Source organism: Balaenoptera acutorostrata, chromosome 4, assembly GCF_949987535.1.
Source record: "Balaenoptera acutorostrata chromosome 4, mBalAcu1.1, whole genome shotgun sequence".
NCBI classification, from domain to species: domain Eukaryota; kingdom Metazoa; phylum Chordata; class Mammalia; order Artiodactyla; family Balaenopteridae; genus Balaenoptera; species Balaenoptera acutorostrata.
In genome coordinates this window covers 67,542,613-67,560,271 of record NC_080067.1, presented here as the reverse complement: position 1 = coordinate 67,560,271, position 17,659 = coordinate 67,542,613, and the positions used below count along the sequence as shown (strand labels likewise).

Below are 17,659 nucleotides of genomic sequence, written 5' to 3'. Positions count from 1 at the left end.
CTTCTTTGATTTCTTTGGTGATCTCTTGGTTATTTAGTAGTGCACTGTTTAGCCTCCATGTATTTGTGTTTTTTACAGTTTTTTTCCTGTAATTGATTTGCAATCTCATAGCGTTGTGGTCAGAAAAGATGCTGGATATGATTTCAATTTTCTTAAATTTTCCAAGGCTTGATTTGTGACCCAAGATGCGATCTATCCTGGAGAATGTTCCATGTGCACTTGAGAAGAAAGTGTATTCTGCCACTTTGGGGTGGAATGTTCTATAAGTATCAATTAGATCTATCTGGTCTCTTATGTCATTTAAAGCTTGTGTTTCCTTATTTATTTTCTGTTTGGATGATCTGTCCATTGGTGTAAGTGGGGTGTTAAAGTTCCCTACTATTATTGTGTTACTGTCAATTTCTTCTTTCATGTTTGTTAGCATTTGCCTTATGTATTGAGGTGCTCCTATGTTGGGTGTATAAACATTTATAATTGTTATATCTTCTTCTTGGATTGATTCTTTGATCATTATGTAGTGCCCCTCCTTATCTCTTGGAACAGTCTTTATTTTAAAGTCTATTTTATCTGATACAAGTATTGCTACTCCAGCTTTCTTTTGATTTCCATTTGCATGGAATACCTTTTTCCATCCCTTCACTTTCCATCTGTATGTGTCCCTAGGCCTGAAGTGTGTCTATTGTAGATAGCATATATATGGGTCTTGTTTTTGTATCCATTCAGCCCGTCTGTGTCTTTTGGTTGAGGCATTTAATCCATTTACATTCAAGGTTATTATTGATACGTATGTTCCTATTACCATTTTCTTAATTGTTTTGGGTTTGTTTTTGTGGGTCTTTTTCTTCTCTTGTGTTTCCCACCTAGAGAAGTTTCTTTAGCATTTGTTGTAATGCTGGTTTGGTGGTGCTGATTTCTCTTAGCTTTTGCTTGTCTGAAAAGCTTTTGACTTCTCCATTGAATCTGAATGAGATCCTTGCTGGGTAGATTGACTATTGACTCTTTCCTTTCCCATGTTATGGAAGTTTTCAACTATAATCTCTTCAAATATTTTCTCAAAGCCTTTCTTTTTCTCTTCTTCTTCTGGGACCCCTATAATTTGAATGTTGGTGCATTTAGTGTTGTCCCAGAGGTCTCTGATATTGTCTTCAACTCTTTTCATTCTTTTTTCTTTATTCTGCTCCTCGGCAGGTATTTCCACCATTTTGTCTTCCAGCTCACTTATTCATTCTCCTGCCTCAGTTATTCTGTTATTGATTCCTTCTAGTGTATTTTTCATTTCAATATTGTGTTGTTCATCTCTGTATGTTTGTTCTTTAGTTCTTCTAGATCTCTGTTGAACATTTCTTGTATTTTCTCAGTCTGCCTCCATTCTATTTCTGAGATTCTGGATCATCTTTCCTATCATTACTCTGAATTCTTTTTCAGGTAGATTGCCTATTTCCTCTTCATTTATTTGGTCTTGTAGGTTTTTACCTTGCTCCTTCATCTGTGACTTTTTTTTTTAAATTAATTAATTACTTTATTTATTTTTGGCTGTGTTGGGTCTTCGTTTCTGTGCAAGGGCTTTCTCCAGTTGTGGCAAGCGGGGTCCACTCTTCATCACGGTGCGCGGGCCTCTCACTATCGCGGCCTCTCTTATTGCAGAGCACAGGCTCCAGACGCGCAGGCTCAGCAGTTGTGGCTCATGGGCCCAGCCGCTCTGCAGCATGTGGGATCCTCCCAGACCAGGGCTCGAACCCATGTCCCCTGCATTGGCAGGCAGACTCTCAACCACTGCACCACCAGGGAAGCCCTGTGACATATTTTTTTGCCATCTCATTTTTTTTTTTTTATGAGTGGTATCGTGTTCCTGTCTTACTTGTTGTTTGGCCTGAGGCTTCCAACACTGGAGTTTGTAGGCTATTGGGTAGAGCTGGATCTTGGTGCTGATATGACGAACTCCGTGAGACCTCACTCTGATGAATATTCCTGGGGTCTGAGGTTCTCTGTCAGTCCAGTGGTTCGGACTCAGAGCTCCCACTGCAGGAGCTTTGGCCTGACCCCTGGCTCATGAGCCAAGATCCCGCAAGCCACATGTGGTGGCAAAACAAAACAAAACAAAACAATAACAACGTAAAAAATAAAATTAGACTAGGAAACTAACATATATGTTAGAAAGAATATAAAAATAAAAATATAGATGAATCAACAACCAGAAGGTACATCAGTACCACAATAGTAAAAAAGAGGAGGGTAAAGAAAAAAAAAAGGCAGGGGAAGGCCTTGGCTGTGGAGGGCAGGGCCTAAGCAAGGGTGAGGTTTGGGCGGTGGGTGGGGCCTGTGCTTAGGACCCACAGGGCTGGAAAAGGCCCTGGGGGCTATGGGGGGGTGAGGCTTAGGCTCAAGGAACAGAAGGGGCCCAGGTGTGCCCCCCACCCCTGGTCTCAGAGGGCAAGGGACCTCACCTGGGAGCCCAGCAGGCTTCCTGGGCTCGAGTGGGCAGGGCAATCGCCCTCTGCTCCTCTCCCGCTCCTCCCAGATGGCTCCTCCCACCTACCTCTCCTGATCTCCCCAGGCCTCCCTCCTATGCCCCCAGGGACCCATGTGGCCTGGAGGGGGCTTTGGAGGCGGGGGTACCAGCTTGGGAGCTCAGCAGGCTCCCCAGCCCCAGTGGGCCAGGTGATCGCCCTCCGCTCCTCTCCCGCTTCTCCCGGAGAGTCCCTCCCACCTGCCTCTCCTCATCTCCCCCGCCTCAGGGGCGCTGATCCTGTCTGGCCTCCACTTCTCCGACCCCCCTCAGTCCGTCTACTTCCTACCAGTTCACTTTGGGGCTCCTCCCGTCTCCTTGGGTGACAGAGTCCCCCACCAGCGGCCGGCAGGCGTCTTAGTTGTGGGGAGATGATAAGTCCACGTCTTCCCACACCGCCATCTTGACTCCGCCTCCCAGCTTGCTTTTAATTAGTATTTGCCTTACATAACTTTCCCTTTCTTTTACCTTTAGCTTTTCTGTGTCCTTAGGTTTTAGGTGTGTCTTTTAAAAATCCAACTAAACAAATACTAACTAAATTGTTGAGTTTAGTACATTTAGATTCATTTTTATTACTAAAATATTTGGATTTATTTCTGCCATCTTATTTCACACTTTGTTTCTTTTTTCCTCCTTTTTGACTTTTGGTTTCATTTAGGATTTTCTTTCCTCATTTCATTTTTCCTTCTCCATTCCTTTGTCTCTCTCTGCCACTTTCTGGCAGAGAAATATTTTCAGCCTTGTCTTCTAAGTCACCAATTCCTTTTTATCTGTCTCTAATTTGCTTTAACTTATCCACTGAGGGTTTTTTTCAATAATTATATTTTTTGTTTTTAGAAATTATATTTGCTTCTTCTAATACATCTGGTTATTTTTATAGTCCCTTGTTCAGTGTACAAAATCTTTGCTTATCATAATGTTGCAATATGTTTTGCTCTAGTTTCTTCCAGAAGTTTTATAGTTATAACTTTATATTTATGCTAGCTGAGTGACTCTTACATATCAGGCAAATGAGAAAATACCCACATGGAAATGGGTAGGAAAGATGGAGACATGCTCTCACTGTAAACCAGTTCCTCCTCCCAGCACAATATCATATAGTCAAGAGGGAACCCTCAACTCTTGAGTGAACCCTCTCCTGAAGAGTGAAGGCTTTGGACCATGCATCTAGCATCCCAACTTCTATTCATCCCCTTCCTTGTTACAAAAAGGATTTAAGATATTATACCCTTTAACTGAGGATATAAAGGGAGATAAGCAAGTACTGTTAAATTATCTAGTTTAGTGCATGATTGAAGGCAATCTGCTGATGTTCTTTTATTTTTATTTTATTATTTTTTTAACTTTTTTTTTTGGCCGTACCCTGCAGCATGTGAGATCTTAGTTCCCTGACCAGGGATCGAACCCACACCCCTGCATTGGAAGCACGGAGTCTTAACCACTGGACTGCCAGGGAGGTCCCCCGATGTTCTTTTAATATCAACAAGTGAGCAGTGATTTTAACTAATGTAAGTTTGAGTCTGTTAACTCCTAAATAAGACTACAATTACTAACCTAAAAATAGTTAAATGAAAACCTATACAACAATGAATATAAACAAACTATCGCTATTCACACAGCATGGCTAAATCTCACAAACATAATATTGAGGAAAAAAGCCAGACATAAAAGAATACATACTGTAATTCCATTTATCTAAAATCCTAAAACACGCTAAACGAGTCTAGAAGTCAGGTTAGTGATTATCTTCAGAGAGAATAAATGGGAGTAATGATTGGGAGGGGCCCCAAGGAGTGTTTTTCCTAAAGTTGTTCTATTTCTTCACCTGGGTGGTGGTTATACAGGTGTGATCAATTTTAAAAATTCATTGGGTGGTACACATAGATTCGTACACTTTTCTGTATGTATGTTGTATTGCAATACAAAATTTAATTTAAAAAGTTATGTGAAGGAAGAAAAACCTTCTTTATTATATAAGGTTTCGGCATGCCAGCTGTGTGTTGCACTTTATATGTTGAAAGCCTGAGTTAATGATTCAAGATATTGCTTAAGAATTATTGAATACTGAAATAAGAAACTACTTTGGGTGACTAAATGTCTCAGACTGGCTTAAATAATACATGAAAGATGGAATCCAAGTGTAAGGCAGAGAAGAGTGAAAAGAAAGTAGTTTGTGAGCTCAAGATCCCTGAGACTAGGACTCTAAGCAGATCTTTCCTCAGAAAGTATGAGAAAATAGGCAAGAGTTGTGGTCTTAACTTTTGTCAGAAGTAGGAACTGGGCAAGCAGACAGAACTGCTGCTCCTTTGGTGTCTAATGAAGATCATGTTAGAACAGTCTGGAGCAGGCAGTAAGAGAGTAAGAGAGACCTGGGCATTGGAAATGTTGGCTTTGGGTAACTTGGCAGAATTACTGAATTTACCTTGAAGGGAAGAATCTTGAATGGCTTATTTCCTAATTGCATTTTATCCTCTGTCTGCTAAATTGTGTCTTTATAAATCCTTGTGCTTGCTGAATAAGAAGCTCCAAAGCTTTTTGGTGGTTCCTTGAGACAGGTAGCCACACGTTATAGAAAATCCTCATGGTATAATTATAAAGTGCTACTTATTTAGTATAGATTCCTACTACTATGCTATATATGTGGAATAATCAATATCAGGGGTATCACCTCTGAATTATTAAGGATGACGATATAAATTAATTGTCCTTAATATCAGATACGGATGGGAGATTTTCAGAAGAACTAGTAAAGATAAAGGAGAAATAATAGTGAAAGATGTTGGTATAAGGAAGGTATTGATATAAGAGAAAATACAAGAGTAGTAACAGAGAAAGGTGAGAGAAAATGATGTTGAAAGAGCAAACAGACAAGCTTGGTTTTCAGAGAGAGAAGCAGAGAGATGAAAGAAGAGAGGGGATAAGTATGAAATATGGTACTGCCTGTAGATATTCTGGATTTCCAGAAGGTGGAAAGAATCAAAGGCAGTGTTGAGACAAAATGTACAATAAGAATGGGAATATATATGGGGTGCCAAAAGAATAAGTAGGGAGAAATTTTTCTCAGAATTGTTTAAAGACTGAGAAAAGAAACACTGAGAGGTGAGAAGGTTGTGCGGATACTCCTGGATGCTGCTAATGAAAGGAGAGAGGGATTTCCCTTGTGGTCCAGTGGTTAAGACTCCGTACTTCCACTGTAGGGGGCACAGGTTCAATTCCTTCCTGGTCAGGGAACTAAGATCCCACATGCCGCACAGCGCAGCCAAAAAAACAAATAAATAAATAAATAAAAATAAATAAATAAGCAAAAGGAGAGAGTGGGAGCTTAGAAATCGTCACCTAAGAAGTTAGAAACATAATCAAGCTTTTGAAGAGAGTAGTATATCCAGGACCAAAGAGTTCATAAGTTTCCAGTGTGTACTCTTAACAGAGCTTTACAATAGAAAATGGAGGAAAAGGAAATAAAGTTATCATAAGGGAGATATATATATCTATATATCTATATCTATATCTATATCTATATCTATATATATATATATATATATATATATAAAGAGAGAGAGAGAGAGAATGGGAGAGGGCCACTGGGAATCAGATGCACCACCTCTGAAATTGTGAGATACCCCTAACATTCCTGCTGACATATCTAGGCTAGAACTAGCTTAAAATATTTTGCTTCATTGTCAGGTCATGTTTTAAATTGCAAGGCTCACCTCAACCTTAACATATGAACAGGATGTTGTTTTGCAAAGGATATTGTCAATTGTAATGATCCTGGCACAGAAAACCTAAAGTCACATATGTATGAGGTGGAAAAAAAATTACAAGATGATGTCTAGAGAAGTACAAATATGGGGATGGGAAAGGAAAAAGAAATGATGCAAAGGTGATCTTAAGGAATTTGAAATTCCTCAATGATGTCATAAACACTCTTCATTTTAAGTTATTGGCAAAGGTCAAGAACGAGTTTCTGAGTGAGAAACATGTTCCAACTAATGGAAAGAGGGAAACATAAGAGAATCTGCAAGCAGAAATGCCTTTGCCATTGTATAAGGAACGTCTCTAAGAACGCAAAGATAGTTGACATGTAAAAATGGGCTGCTAATTTTCTACATAAGTTATGGAAAAATAAAATAAAATATGCCAAGATGGGATAAAGGGATTACATCTAGAGCTAATAGACACTGATTCTTGGTTGGCTGGCGTTCATTCATGCATTTAATAGTTCAACAAGTCTATTAAGCACCTATGATGTGTCAGGCATCATGATCATGGTACCATATACTGAGCTGTAAAAATGGATGAGACATTGTACCTGACCTTTAGGAAGGCACACTCTCCAAGTGGAGGCAGAAATATAAATAAATCCCTGAAATCTATTCATCTAGTTGAATATAATTAAAACATAATCCAGATATTCATCCTTCATATTCTTTCACTTCCCCTTTCAATTTCTCTTTCTCCTCAGGTCCTTGCTCCCAGCTAGCTGTTAAGAGTCCTCCGCAGGATGATATCTGCTGGTGGCAGTGTGAAGTACTGTTAATACGGAACTCTTTTTTAAAAAATAGGTTGTTGTTGATTTTTTTTTTTTTTTGTAAAAATAATACATGCTCATTGAAAACACAGACAAGGATATAAACGAAGATAGCAATCACTCATAATCCCATTATGCAGGACAAAATTTGCTCTTGTTTTTTTTTTTTTGGTGTCTAGCCATCCATACCTTTTCCTCTGCATTTCTTTCTTTTTTTTTTTTTAAAGCTTGATGGTATTCACATTGCTTAATTTGTGTCATGCTTTATTTATTTATTTATTTATTTATTTATTTAATTTATTTATGGCTGTGTTGGGTCCTCGTTTCTGTGCGAGGGCTTTCTCTAGTTGTGGCAAGCGGGGGCCACTCTTCATCGCGGTGCGCGGACCTCTCACTATCACGGCCTCTCTTGTTGCGGAGCACAGGCTCCAGACGCGCAGGCTCAGCAGTTGTGGCTCACGGGCCCAGCTGCTCCGCGGCACGTGGGATCTTCCCAGGCCAGGGCTCGAACCCGTGTCCCCTGCATTGGCAGGCAGATTCTCAACCACTGCGCCACCAGGGAAGCCCCTCCTCTGCATTTCTATCTAGCACTCTATTTTTTAAAAGAGGAATTATGTATACATAGTGTTTTGTAACTTGTTTTCTCCACTTTATATATCATGGACCTGTTTCCATGGTTTTAACAGGGATCTGTATTCTCACTTTAAATGGCTACAAAGCATTCCACTGTGTGGCTGTACAACTATGTAACCTGAACCCTTTAATTGAGGCCCTTAACTAGTCTTCCTGGCCCTCCTCCAGGCATGTATATCTCTGTTTGGTTTTGTGAAATCAGAAGGACCTGTCAGAGTAAATCAATGACACAAAAGAAAATGAAATGGAAATGGTTGATGAAAGGGACATTTTGCAATTGTAAATATTTTATAGTAATTTCTTGCAAATGAGATTGACCTTTTCATTCCTTTGAATCTCTGAAAGTGTCTGCGAGACTTAAAATCAAATCAGATTATACCTGTTTAGGGTGAAGTATCAAAGCTTCTGCAAGAGAACTCTTTACCCCAGTGTTTGTGGAGCTATGATAAATGTACTGAGGAGCCAGTGCTTCCTGGAAAGTCATTTTTGTTTTTGTTTTTTTAAATTTAATTAATTAATTAATTAATTTTTGGCTGTGTTTGGTCTTCGTTGCTGTGCGTGGGCTTTCTCTAGTTGTGGCAAGCGGAGGCTACCTTTTGTTGCTGTGTGCGGGCTTCTCATCGTGGTGGCTTCTCTTGTTGTGGAGCATGGGCTCTAGGCGTGCGGGCTTCAGTAGTTGAGGAACACAGGCTCAGTAGTTGTGGCTCGCGGGCTCTAGAGCGCAGGCTCATAGTTGTGGCACACGGGCTTATTTGCTCCGCGGCATGTGGGATCTTCCCGGACCAGAGCTTGAACCCGTGTCCCCTGCATTGGCAGGTGGATTCTTAACCACTGCGCCACCAGGGAAGCCCTGGAAAGTCGTTTATTGGGACAATCAGGAAGAGACTCCACTGACTCCGATCTTCAGTGGTAAGGGAGTCAGAGGTTAGGTGTGGCTAAGGAACACTGAAAGTGTGCAGGATTGAGGACTGTGCATATGAGAAGTCAGGAGATTGTCTAGGGCTGTTCTAAACCTGCTCGGTAGGGCTCTGTTGGAGTTTTGGGAATATAGAGGGGACATGGTAGTCACTGGGGGTGTTTAGATTAGGAAAGGGCCTGTGACTGGCTGGCCCTAAGACCACGAGAAACTTCAAGCTGTGGTTTGCAGGGAGAGGTAGGTGTGGGCATCTGCCTAGGTGTCCCAGAGGATGATGACCGTGACGACGGAGGGGGCCGGGAAGAGCAGGCGGAGGCGGAAGAGCAGGGTGTCCGTCACGTGGCTGAGCTGCAGCCACAGGCTGACCGAGTGCTGCTTCTGAGCCTCGTCTTCTTCCTGCTGGGCCCTCGCTGACCCAGGGCACCCATTTAGCTCTGCCTCTCTGGGACCTGGCACCTTCCCCACCAACTCCACGGGCTCCTTCACACCTACGGAGAGACAGAGACTCCGCTGTGGGCTGCCAAGGTCAGCTGGGGGGTTGTGGGGGCAGGAAGGAGGCGGGAGCAGAGAAGGGGAGGTGATGGGAGAGGACGCGTGGGCAGTGCTGATTTCCCTCCCCAGGCAGGTGGGCAGGGCTGAGGCCCAGGCCCGTGTTTCCCTTCTGGGGCGCAGCGGGGCAGCGTTTCCTTGGGCTGGTGCAGTGTAGAAGCAGGGAACGGAGGCAGCGAGGCCTGGGTGGAGGCTGGGTGGTGGCCAGGTGCAGCAGGTCGGTGATGAAGATGGTCTCCAGCAGGCGGAGCACCATCAGTGACAGACACAGGGCAAAGTAGACACCTGAAGGCAAAGCAAACTATAAATAAATCTGGGCAGATTCCTCTCTACAATTTTTTTCCCCCAAATCCAATCTTTCCTCAGAATCTATTCCCTCCTTAAGTGGAGAGGCAGCGGTTCTCCTGCTACCTGCCTCCCACCATGTCCCCTGCTGCCTTTGCTTCCCCGGAAAGTGGGAGGGGCCATACTGATGAGGGGGGGTGCCACTGGCAGGGAGTAAGTCATTCAACGTCATGAGCAGGAAGACGTTGTAGCCCAGCAGGAGTGTCATCTTGAATGGGGCATAGCTCTCACTTTCTGCCGGCAGGTAGAAGCTGAGGGCGTCGATGGCTATCAGAAAGCTACTGGGCACCAGGAGGTTTATGACGTAGAGGCTGGGCCTGCGCCTGATGGTCACCTGGTGGGGAGGAGTGTGGAGAACGTGGCAAATAACCGATGCCAGAGGGCTCAACTCTCTCTCTCTCTATATATATATATATATTTTAAATTTATTTTATTTATTTATTTTTGGCTGTGTTGGGTCTTCTTTGTGGTGCACGGGCTTCTCATTGCAGTGGCTTCTCTTGTTGGGGAGCACGGGCTCTAGGCTTCAGTAGTTGTGGCACGCAGGCTCAGTAGTTGTGGCTCGTGGGCTCTAGAGCACAGGCTCAGTAGTTGTGGCACATGGGCTTAGTTGCTCCACGGCATGTGGGATCTTCCCGGACTAGGGCTTGAACCCATGCCCCCTGCATTGGCAGGCAGATTCTTAACCCCTGGGCCACCAAGGAAGTCCCTCAACTCTATATTTGATTATCCAATCCTTGCTGATGTCCAGTTAGGCTGGCCATGGGATGACCTCTTTGGGTAACAGATGCATTTAATTGTGACCTCTTCCGAAGTGCCCCCAATTTTGTTGTCTAATTTTCCCTTATGTTCCACCTGCTGGGAACACAACAATTGTAGACTTTTAGGGGCAAGTGGGGCACTTTGGATCATCGGACAGGACTGCCCATTCTTACAACAGCCCAGCTGCTCTTCCTCTCTGCAGGGCAGAGGCCTTGGGGATCCTTCTTGAGGGCAGTTAGGGTAGAGGGTAGAGTGAGGAGCAGGTGTTTAACCCCCTGGAACTATTTTTACATCTCAAAGGGCCTTAGATCAAGAGGAAAATCACAGAGCAACTGGGCTCGGAAGTCAAACAGGGGCCCCTGGACTTACAGAGAACACGATCTGGTCATATAGGTTGCTGTCCACCAATGTGGGGTGGCCTTGTCGATGTTCAGGAGCTGCCACTCCCCCTGGCTCAGAATGACGTTACGAGACGTGTCTGTTATCACCCACAATTCCTTATCCATGCCCAGGAGCATGCTGTCCAGTGCAAGGGAGGCCGGGGCCGCTCAGTCCAGAAGTGTCCTCAAGTCTCCTGTACACAAGATTCAATTCCTCCTTCACTGAGCTTCTTCAACAAATTCTCTTCTCTGTCCTTTAAAGCAGGGCAACCAGGTTGTCTCAGATGGGTCACAGGACCAGCAATTCATATATGTGTGGGCTGCAGCATTGGGAGTTTCTTTGTTGTTGTTGAAGTCAAAGTTATGGGAAGATTAGATATGACTCAAACGTGAGTCAAGAACTTTCCTGTCTTTCTTCTCAATTCCCCAGTTCTATGATGTTGTTTTAGTGGACTCAGTCTTGAGCAGCTCAATATTTTTATAATTACACACATGCCTATTATAATGATTAATTTATCCAGTTCTGCCACAGGATACCTGGTGGCATTCAGTTACGTTAATTACTGGTTTAAGTGTGTTAGCTATTAATGTTAAAAGGTTTGAGCTAAAATTTATAGATGTGCAGCAGCTCAGGGTCAGGTGGGCCTCTTTGGTGCAAGGGCCATCTAAGATCTAAAGGAGTGGTATTTATTTATTTTATTTATTTACTTTATTGAGGAATTAAAGCAGTAGTTCTTAACCCTCTCTGCACATTAGCATCACCTGGGGAGATATAAAAAATCACAGTAACTGAGCCCCACCTGGAACAATTAAATTGGAATTTCTGAGGGAATGCATAGTTATGGGTATTTTTTAAAAGCTTCAGTGGGTAGTCAGAGTCGAGAAACACTAATCTAAAACCTTCCTAAGTAATACCTACATCATTTAAATATCTTCCCCTTGAACCTTAAATGGTTACCAAAATGTGTCTCGCTCACCTGTGTAGAGGAGGGAACTGAAGGTGAACGTGCAGTTCAGTTGGTCAAAAGGAAAGTAGATGTCCAGATTACAGGTGCTGGTCACCTTCATTGGCCTGTCATACTGTATTCGACCTTTGCTGCTGACACAGGCGGTGAGACCTGGAGGTCCCCGATCCACATCCACGCTGCTTGTGAGAGTCAGGGAGAGGTGGGTGCTGTGGGTGCCTTCATCAGCTTTTGACTCCCTTCCGTCCCAGGTCTTCCCCTACTGTGCTCCTTTTGGGCTCTTTCTCTGAGGTCACTCTCTCGTCTCTTCTGCTCATAGTGTTTTGTGGGAGTCACCTAAGTGAGGCTGTGCCCCAGTCTGAATCTGTTGGTGTCCCCGCACCCTGCACTGACCCTCAGCTGTTCTTTGCAGATGGGCTTCATGCTGGCTTGCCCCCACCCAGATATGCACAATTGCATGATGATGATGTTTGGGAGCCACAGGTTCTCAGCTGATGATGCAGTGAGCTTATTGTTGCTGACATACTCTTCTGGGTTCCAGCTGATGAAAGGATTGTCCCACATCTGCAGCCAGGGTGGTGGAAGCAGAGATGAGTGATGGTGGAGCTTGTCCAGTCAGCCCCTCCTGCCCTTTCCTTTCTTCTTTAAACTCTGATCCTCTTACTCCCACTGGGGTCCCTAATGACCGCAGCCTATCTCCCTTACTTTATTAGCCAAGTGTTATTGGCAAAGTACCTCTTAATGACCTGTTTTTAAGGCAGACCTTAAATATAGCCTAAAACCATTTGGACCCAGAGACATACCACTACATTGGTCTACAACCCCTTGGCCATTTTCTTGGGTCACCACTTCTATCTTCCTAAGCTGCCCAGGGAAATTTGTGTCCCCAGGACCAGTCCAGTTCTAGATGGAGTTATTTGGTCCCAGGAAGATTTATACATTGGGTAGAGGTCTGGAAAACCTTAAGTCACTCCTCAAATTTAAACTTATAATTGGAAGTGGGAAGGGAAGAGTTGATCTGCCTTACCATAGTAATCCACAGGAATGATGTCAGAAGCTGGAGCTATGCATCCTGGTAAAGAAATTCCCATCCAGGATTATTAGTGCAAAAAGATTTGGCCCACGCCCACCACTTATTCTTATAAATATTTTCTAATTTATTGGGCCAAGCATAGTTCTAGATGCTTAAGTGTCTTTTCCTTATTTTCTCCCCTTGCATCTAGGAGCAATTCAGGTTTTAATTGCCATATAGACAATTTCTTTCTGGAGCCTTCCAGAAAGGTCAGGACTCAAGGATAAATCCTTCCTGAAAAGATGTCACTGCAGCATTCTTCTCTGTGTCTCCCCATCCCATAGGAAAACCCTCTAATTGGTACAAAATCCATTCAGAGTACCTATTGTTCACCACTAGACAAGTACAATGTTGGATTGACAGGGCAGGGGATCCTTATTCCCCACTGGAAGTGATGGAAAGTGGGGACCAGGTCTCACCACTTCAAGGATGGCAGACAGGATGAAGGAGATGTTGACATGAGTGGGGATGCTGAAGTTGGTGACTGGACAGAAGGCCTTTCTGTCAAACACTGCTTGAAAGGCAGCAGGATCCACCCCATGCTGGCTGAGTCCTGAGCAATTGATGGTGAAAGTGTCACCTCTTCCTGTAGAGAGCAGAGACCCTGTGAGAGAAGGCCTCTGTTGCCAGGCTGGCGCCTCTCTGCAGAGAGAGAAAACACGGGACGCACTGGGAGAAGCAGGTGAGCCCTCCTTCCTGGGCCAAGACTTCCCAAGGCCATAGCCCTTCCTGCCAGGGCTGGAGCGGACGGGCTGGTCTGATAGGCAAATGGTGGAAATTGATGTGGAGAGCTGAGTCAGTACCTATTCTCATTCTCGTTGTTCATCTTCATGCAAAACCTGCCCAAATCTGTTTACAAACTCATCCTTGATGTATTGGCAGCCACTTCAATAAAGCCTATGGTGTACCCATCATAATACTCTTGGGTCCACCTAGTAGTACCACTCAGCACGCCCTAGAACTTGTAGTCAAGATCACTTAGAAATCTGCTCTAATGATTTCTCATCTTCATTTTCAGAGACTTCTGTTTATCTAAGACAAGAGCTGATTTATCAAGAAGATAAGAGAGATAAACAACTGCACTTACTAGGTAGATATGGGAGACATATAGTAGGTATTCTGAAAGCTTACCTTGGTGCTTTATGCTTATTTTGCCCTTCTCAGATTTAGTGACCTCAGATATCTTAGGATTTATTTCCAGCACTGGGATCACGAGGCGATATCGCTGGGCATAAACCGTATGCCAGTCATGTAGTGAGCCCTATGTGGGTGTTCTCTCCTGGCCATGGCCAGGGAGCCATCCCAGTACCTGAGCAGAATCTTTGCCCCATTCCCATTTTTGTGTGATCTTTTTCTCTGCCTGCTCCTGTCTATCTCCATCTCTTTCCATAACATTTAAGGTATGTACCCAGACTGGGAACAAATATTCCCTCATGGAGGCAAAGTATCCACTTTCTTCTACCTCAGATTGATTCCCACCCTCTCTTGGTATTTTACTTACTCCTTCAGGGCTACTCTTTTCATAGACGCCATATCAAAGGAAAAAGAGACAAGGAGGGTAGGATGAGGGTGTGGTGGAAGAGGCACTGGAGGACAATGAAAACGTAGAATTGGAGAGGTGGTGAAACGGGACAGTTTGGTAGATCCCTATGCAGTCAGGGAGAGAGGAGGGCTGTGTGTCCTGAGCAGTGGAATGTCTTTCTATTTGTCACCAAAAGGAAATCAAAACACTGACATTATGGAAGAACTATTTAACATGTTAATTCTAATGTCCTTCAAGTGCCAGAAGGAAGTGCCTAGATATCCTTCAGAACCACACTCTGGTCTTCCCTGTTCTTGCCCCATCTTACCTTGAAGCAGGAGGCTGATAGTGAAGCACAAGAGGATTCCCCTCCTAGCAGGCCACCCCTCTTCCATCCTCCTCTTCTGGACTCTTCTCTGGGGACTCACCAGGAGCCCCTAAACCCTGGGGCTTAAAGGAGCTCGGACCACACCTTGGTTCCTGGTTTTGAATACTGCTCATGACAGGTGACCACACCCTGGTGAGAGGCTGTGGCCAGAGAGATCACAGCAGAGTGTCCTGCTTTAGCCCTGTCCAGGTATGCTTTCCGGGCTCCAGGAAGGGAGAAAGTTGGGCCAAGATTAAGGGAGAAGCATCCTGTTTGGAAGCTCTGTGCTGAGATCAATAACAAAATAACTCACTTTAATGAGAGAGCGTGGGCTGGGGAAATATGAATTAATTTTCTAAGGCCAAGGAATCTGCAGATTTGGAAAGGTAACAATATGTAGTGATTTGGTTATGTATTCATTCAGAATAATTGCAAATGCCAAATTATAAATCTTGATTCATAGCTTCATTATCTGCTGTTTATATTTTTCCAACATTCCCCAGCTAGATTTCCTCTCTCCAGTCTTTCTGCCTCCCTAATTCATTCTCCCCCAGACTAATGTTCTCCATATAATTTTTTACTCTATGCATTGATTACATGATAATTAGACGTCACAAAACAGGTAGCAGATCTGTTTTTAACATCTTTATATTGTCAATAGTGTTATACGTTATCATAAACTAGTCATCTCAGCTAGCATAAATATTAATGGCCTGTGTCAATGTTATGTCTTATGTCACATCTCTGTAGAAAAACACAATCGGACCAAATGAGTGAATTGGGGCGTTGTTATATTAAGTATCTTAGCTACGTTTCCAGAAAGTTGGAAATTTCTCCTTGCAGAAAGGGTGAAGAGTAAGACCTAGAGTACAAAAGAAACTTTGTTTAGAATGGAAGATCATGACAGCCCAAAATAGAAACTGCTAAGGCAGGCAGGAATGACTTAGGGGCCCAAAGTGGGAAAGTACAGGACAGAGGCTGAAATATCTTTTGTTTAAAGTTTGAAATGTCTGCAGTCCTTCAGCCCCACCAGCTCTGTAAGTCATTTCTTCCCTTCTTTGGAAACTTGGCCAAAGGATTGGGCCATCGTGTCATGTAGGACCAAAGTACTACTGTGTCCACATGGACACACCCATGGGGCACCGGACTCTTGGACTGGCCAAGAGTGAAGGGCTTTCAAGGGACACTTGAGTTCCACAGGTGGGCTAGGCTCCCAGACCTTGGATCTAGGAAAAGAGGGTTAACTTCAAGCCCTGCTGAAAGTGGCTGAAGATAGTTGACATATATCTTGTTTTTATCAAAGTTGGCTGAAAAACGGGACCTAAGTCCCAATTGGACTTAGAAGTAGATATAGCTGCCAGGAAGTGGAGGTGATAGAGGCAGGAGAAATAAAGCAGTAAGGCACAGGTTTGCTTCCGACCAGGGGAGTCCGAGTTTCAACTCTGGGATCTGGAAATCTCAGGAGCTATTTCTCCTGCTGCTGCTGCTGCAGGTGGTAACTAACATACTGAGTACTTTACTGTATGACAGGCGATGTATACCTCATTTTGTGTAGTTCCCCAACAATCCTACAATGCAGATATTGGATAGGAGTATGTAGAAAAAAGAAATGGAGCCAAGTAAATAGAGAGATGGCAATTGGATCTTGTATTTTCTGATCATAATTTAAAACATAATAAATTTAAGGCAAAATAAATTTTGTCATTAACCGCAAGAATCAAACACCCACAATCTATTGATCATCTTTTTTTTAAAAACATCTTTATTGTAGTATAATCGCTTTACAATGTTGTATTAGTTTCTGCTCTATAACGAAGTGAATCAGCTATATGTATACATATATCCCCATATCCCCTCCCTCTTGCACCTCCCTCCCACCCACCCTATCCCACCCCTCTAGGTGATCAAAAAGCACCAAGCTGATCTCCCTGTGCTATACAGCTGCTTCCCACTAGCTGTCTATTTTACATCTGGTAACATATATATGTCAGTACTAATCTCTCACTTCGTCCCAGCTTACCCTTCCCCCTCCCTGTGTCCTCAAGTCCATTCTCTACATGTGCGTCTTATTCCTGTCCTGCCCCTAGGTTCATCGAACCTTTTTTTTTTTTTTAGATCCCATATATATGTGTTAGCATACGGTATTTGTTTTTCTCTTTCTGACTTACTTCACTCTGTATGACAGACTCTAGGTCCATTCACCTCACTACAAATAACTCAATTTCGTTTCTTTTAACGGCTGAGTAATATTCCATTGTATATATGTGCCACATCTTCTTTATCCATTCATCTTTCGATGAACACTTAGGTTGTTTCCATGTCCTGGCTATTGTAAAGAGTGCTGCAATGAACATTGTGGTACATGTCTCTTTTTGAATTATGGTTTTCTCAGGGTATATACCCAGTAGTAGGATTGCTGGGTCATATGGTAGTTCTATTTTTAGTTTTTTAAGGAACCACCGTACTGTTCTCCATAGTGGCTGTATTAATTTACATTCCCACCAACAGTGCAAGAGGTTTCCCTTTTCTCCACACCCTCTCCAGCATTTATTGTTTGTAGATTTTTTGATGATGGCCATTCTGGCTGGTGTGAGGTGATACCTCATTGTGGTTTTGATTTGCATTTCTCTAATGATTAGTGATGTTGAGCATCCTTTTGTGTTTTTGTTGGCAACCTGTGTATCTTCTTTGGAGAAATGTCTATTTAGGTCTTCTGCCCATTCTTGCATTGGGTTGTTTGTTTTTTTGATGTTGAGCTGCATGAGCTGCTTGTAAATTTTTAGATTAGTCCTTTGTAGTTGCTTCATTTGCAAATATTTTCTCCCATTCTGAGGGTTTTCTTTTCGTCTTGTTTATGGTTTCCTTTGCTGTGAAAAAGCTTTTAAGTTTCATTAGACCCCATTTGTTTATTTTTGTTTTTATTTCCATTTCTCTAGAGGTGGGTCAGAAAGGATGTTTCTGTGATTTATGTCATAGAGTGTTCTGCCTATGTTTTCCTCTAAGAGTTTGATAGTGTCTGGCATTACATTTAGGTCTTTAATCCATCTTGAGTTTATTTTTGTGTACAGCATTAGGAAGTGTTCTAATTTCATCCTTTTACATATAGCTGTC

The 17,659-nt window shown here is 43.2% G+C and overlaps 2 protein-coding genes across 2 annotated transcripts in view; one reads left to right on the top strand and one right to left on the bottom strand.

The window, feature by feature from the left end:
- ABCC5 (ATP binding cassette subfamily C member 5) overlaps positions 1–17,659 on the top strand; it is a 197,558-nt gene that overhangs the window by 59,904 nt on the left and 119,995 nt on the right. The window lies entirely within an intron of this gene.
- LOC103010665 (5-hydroxytryptamine receptor 3C-like) lies at positions 8,842–14,576 on the bottom strand. The gene is given in 11 exon segments (XM_057546151.1): positions 8,842–9,066; positions 9,179–9,420; positions 9,606–9,615; positions 9,617–9,814; positions 10,612–10,649; positions 10,652–10,768; positions 11,600–11,766; positions 12,039–12,151; positions 12,615–12,659; positions 13,079–13,245; positions 14,510–14,576. Coding segments are annotated over 11 exon segments (1,389 nt in total).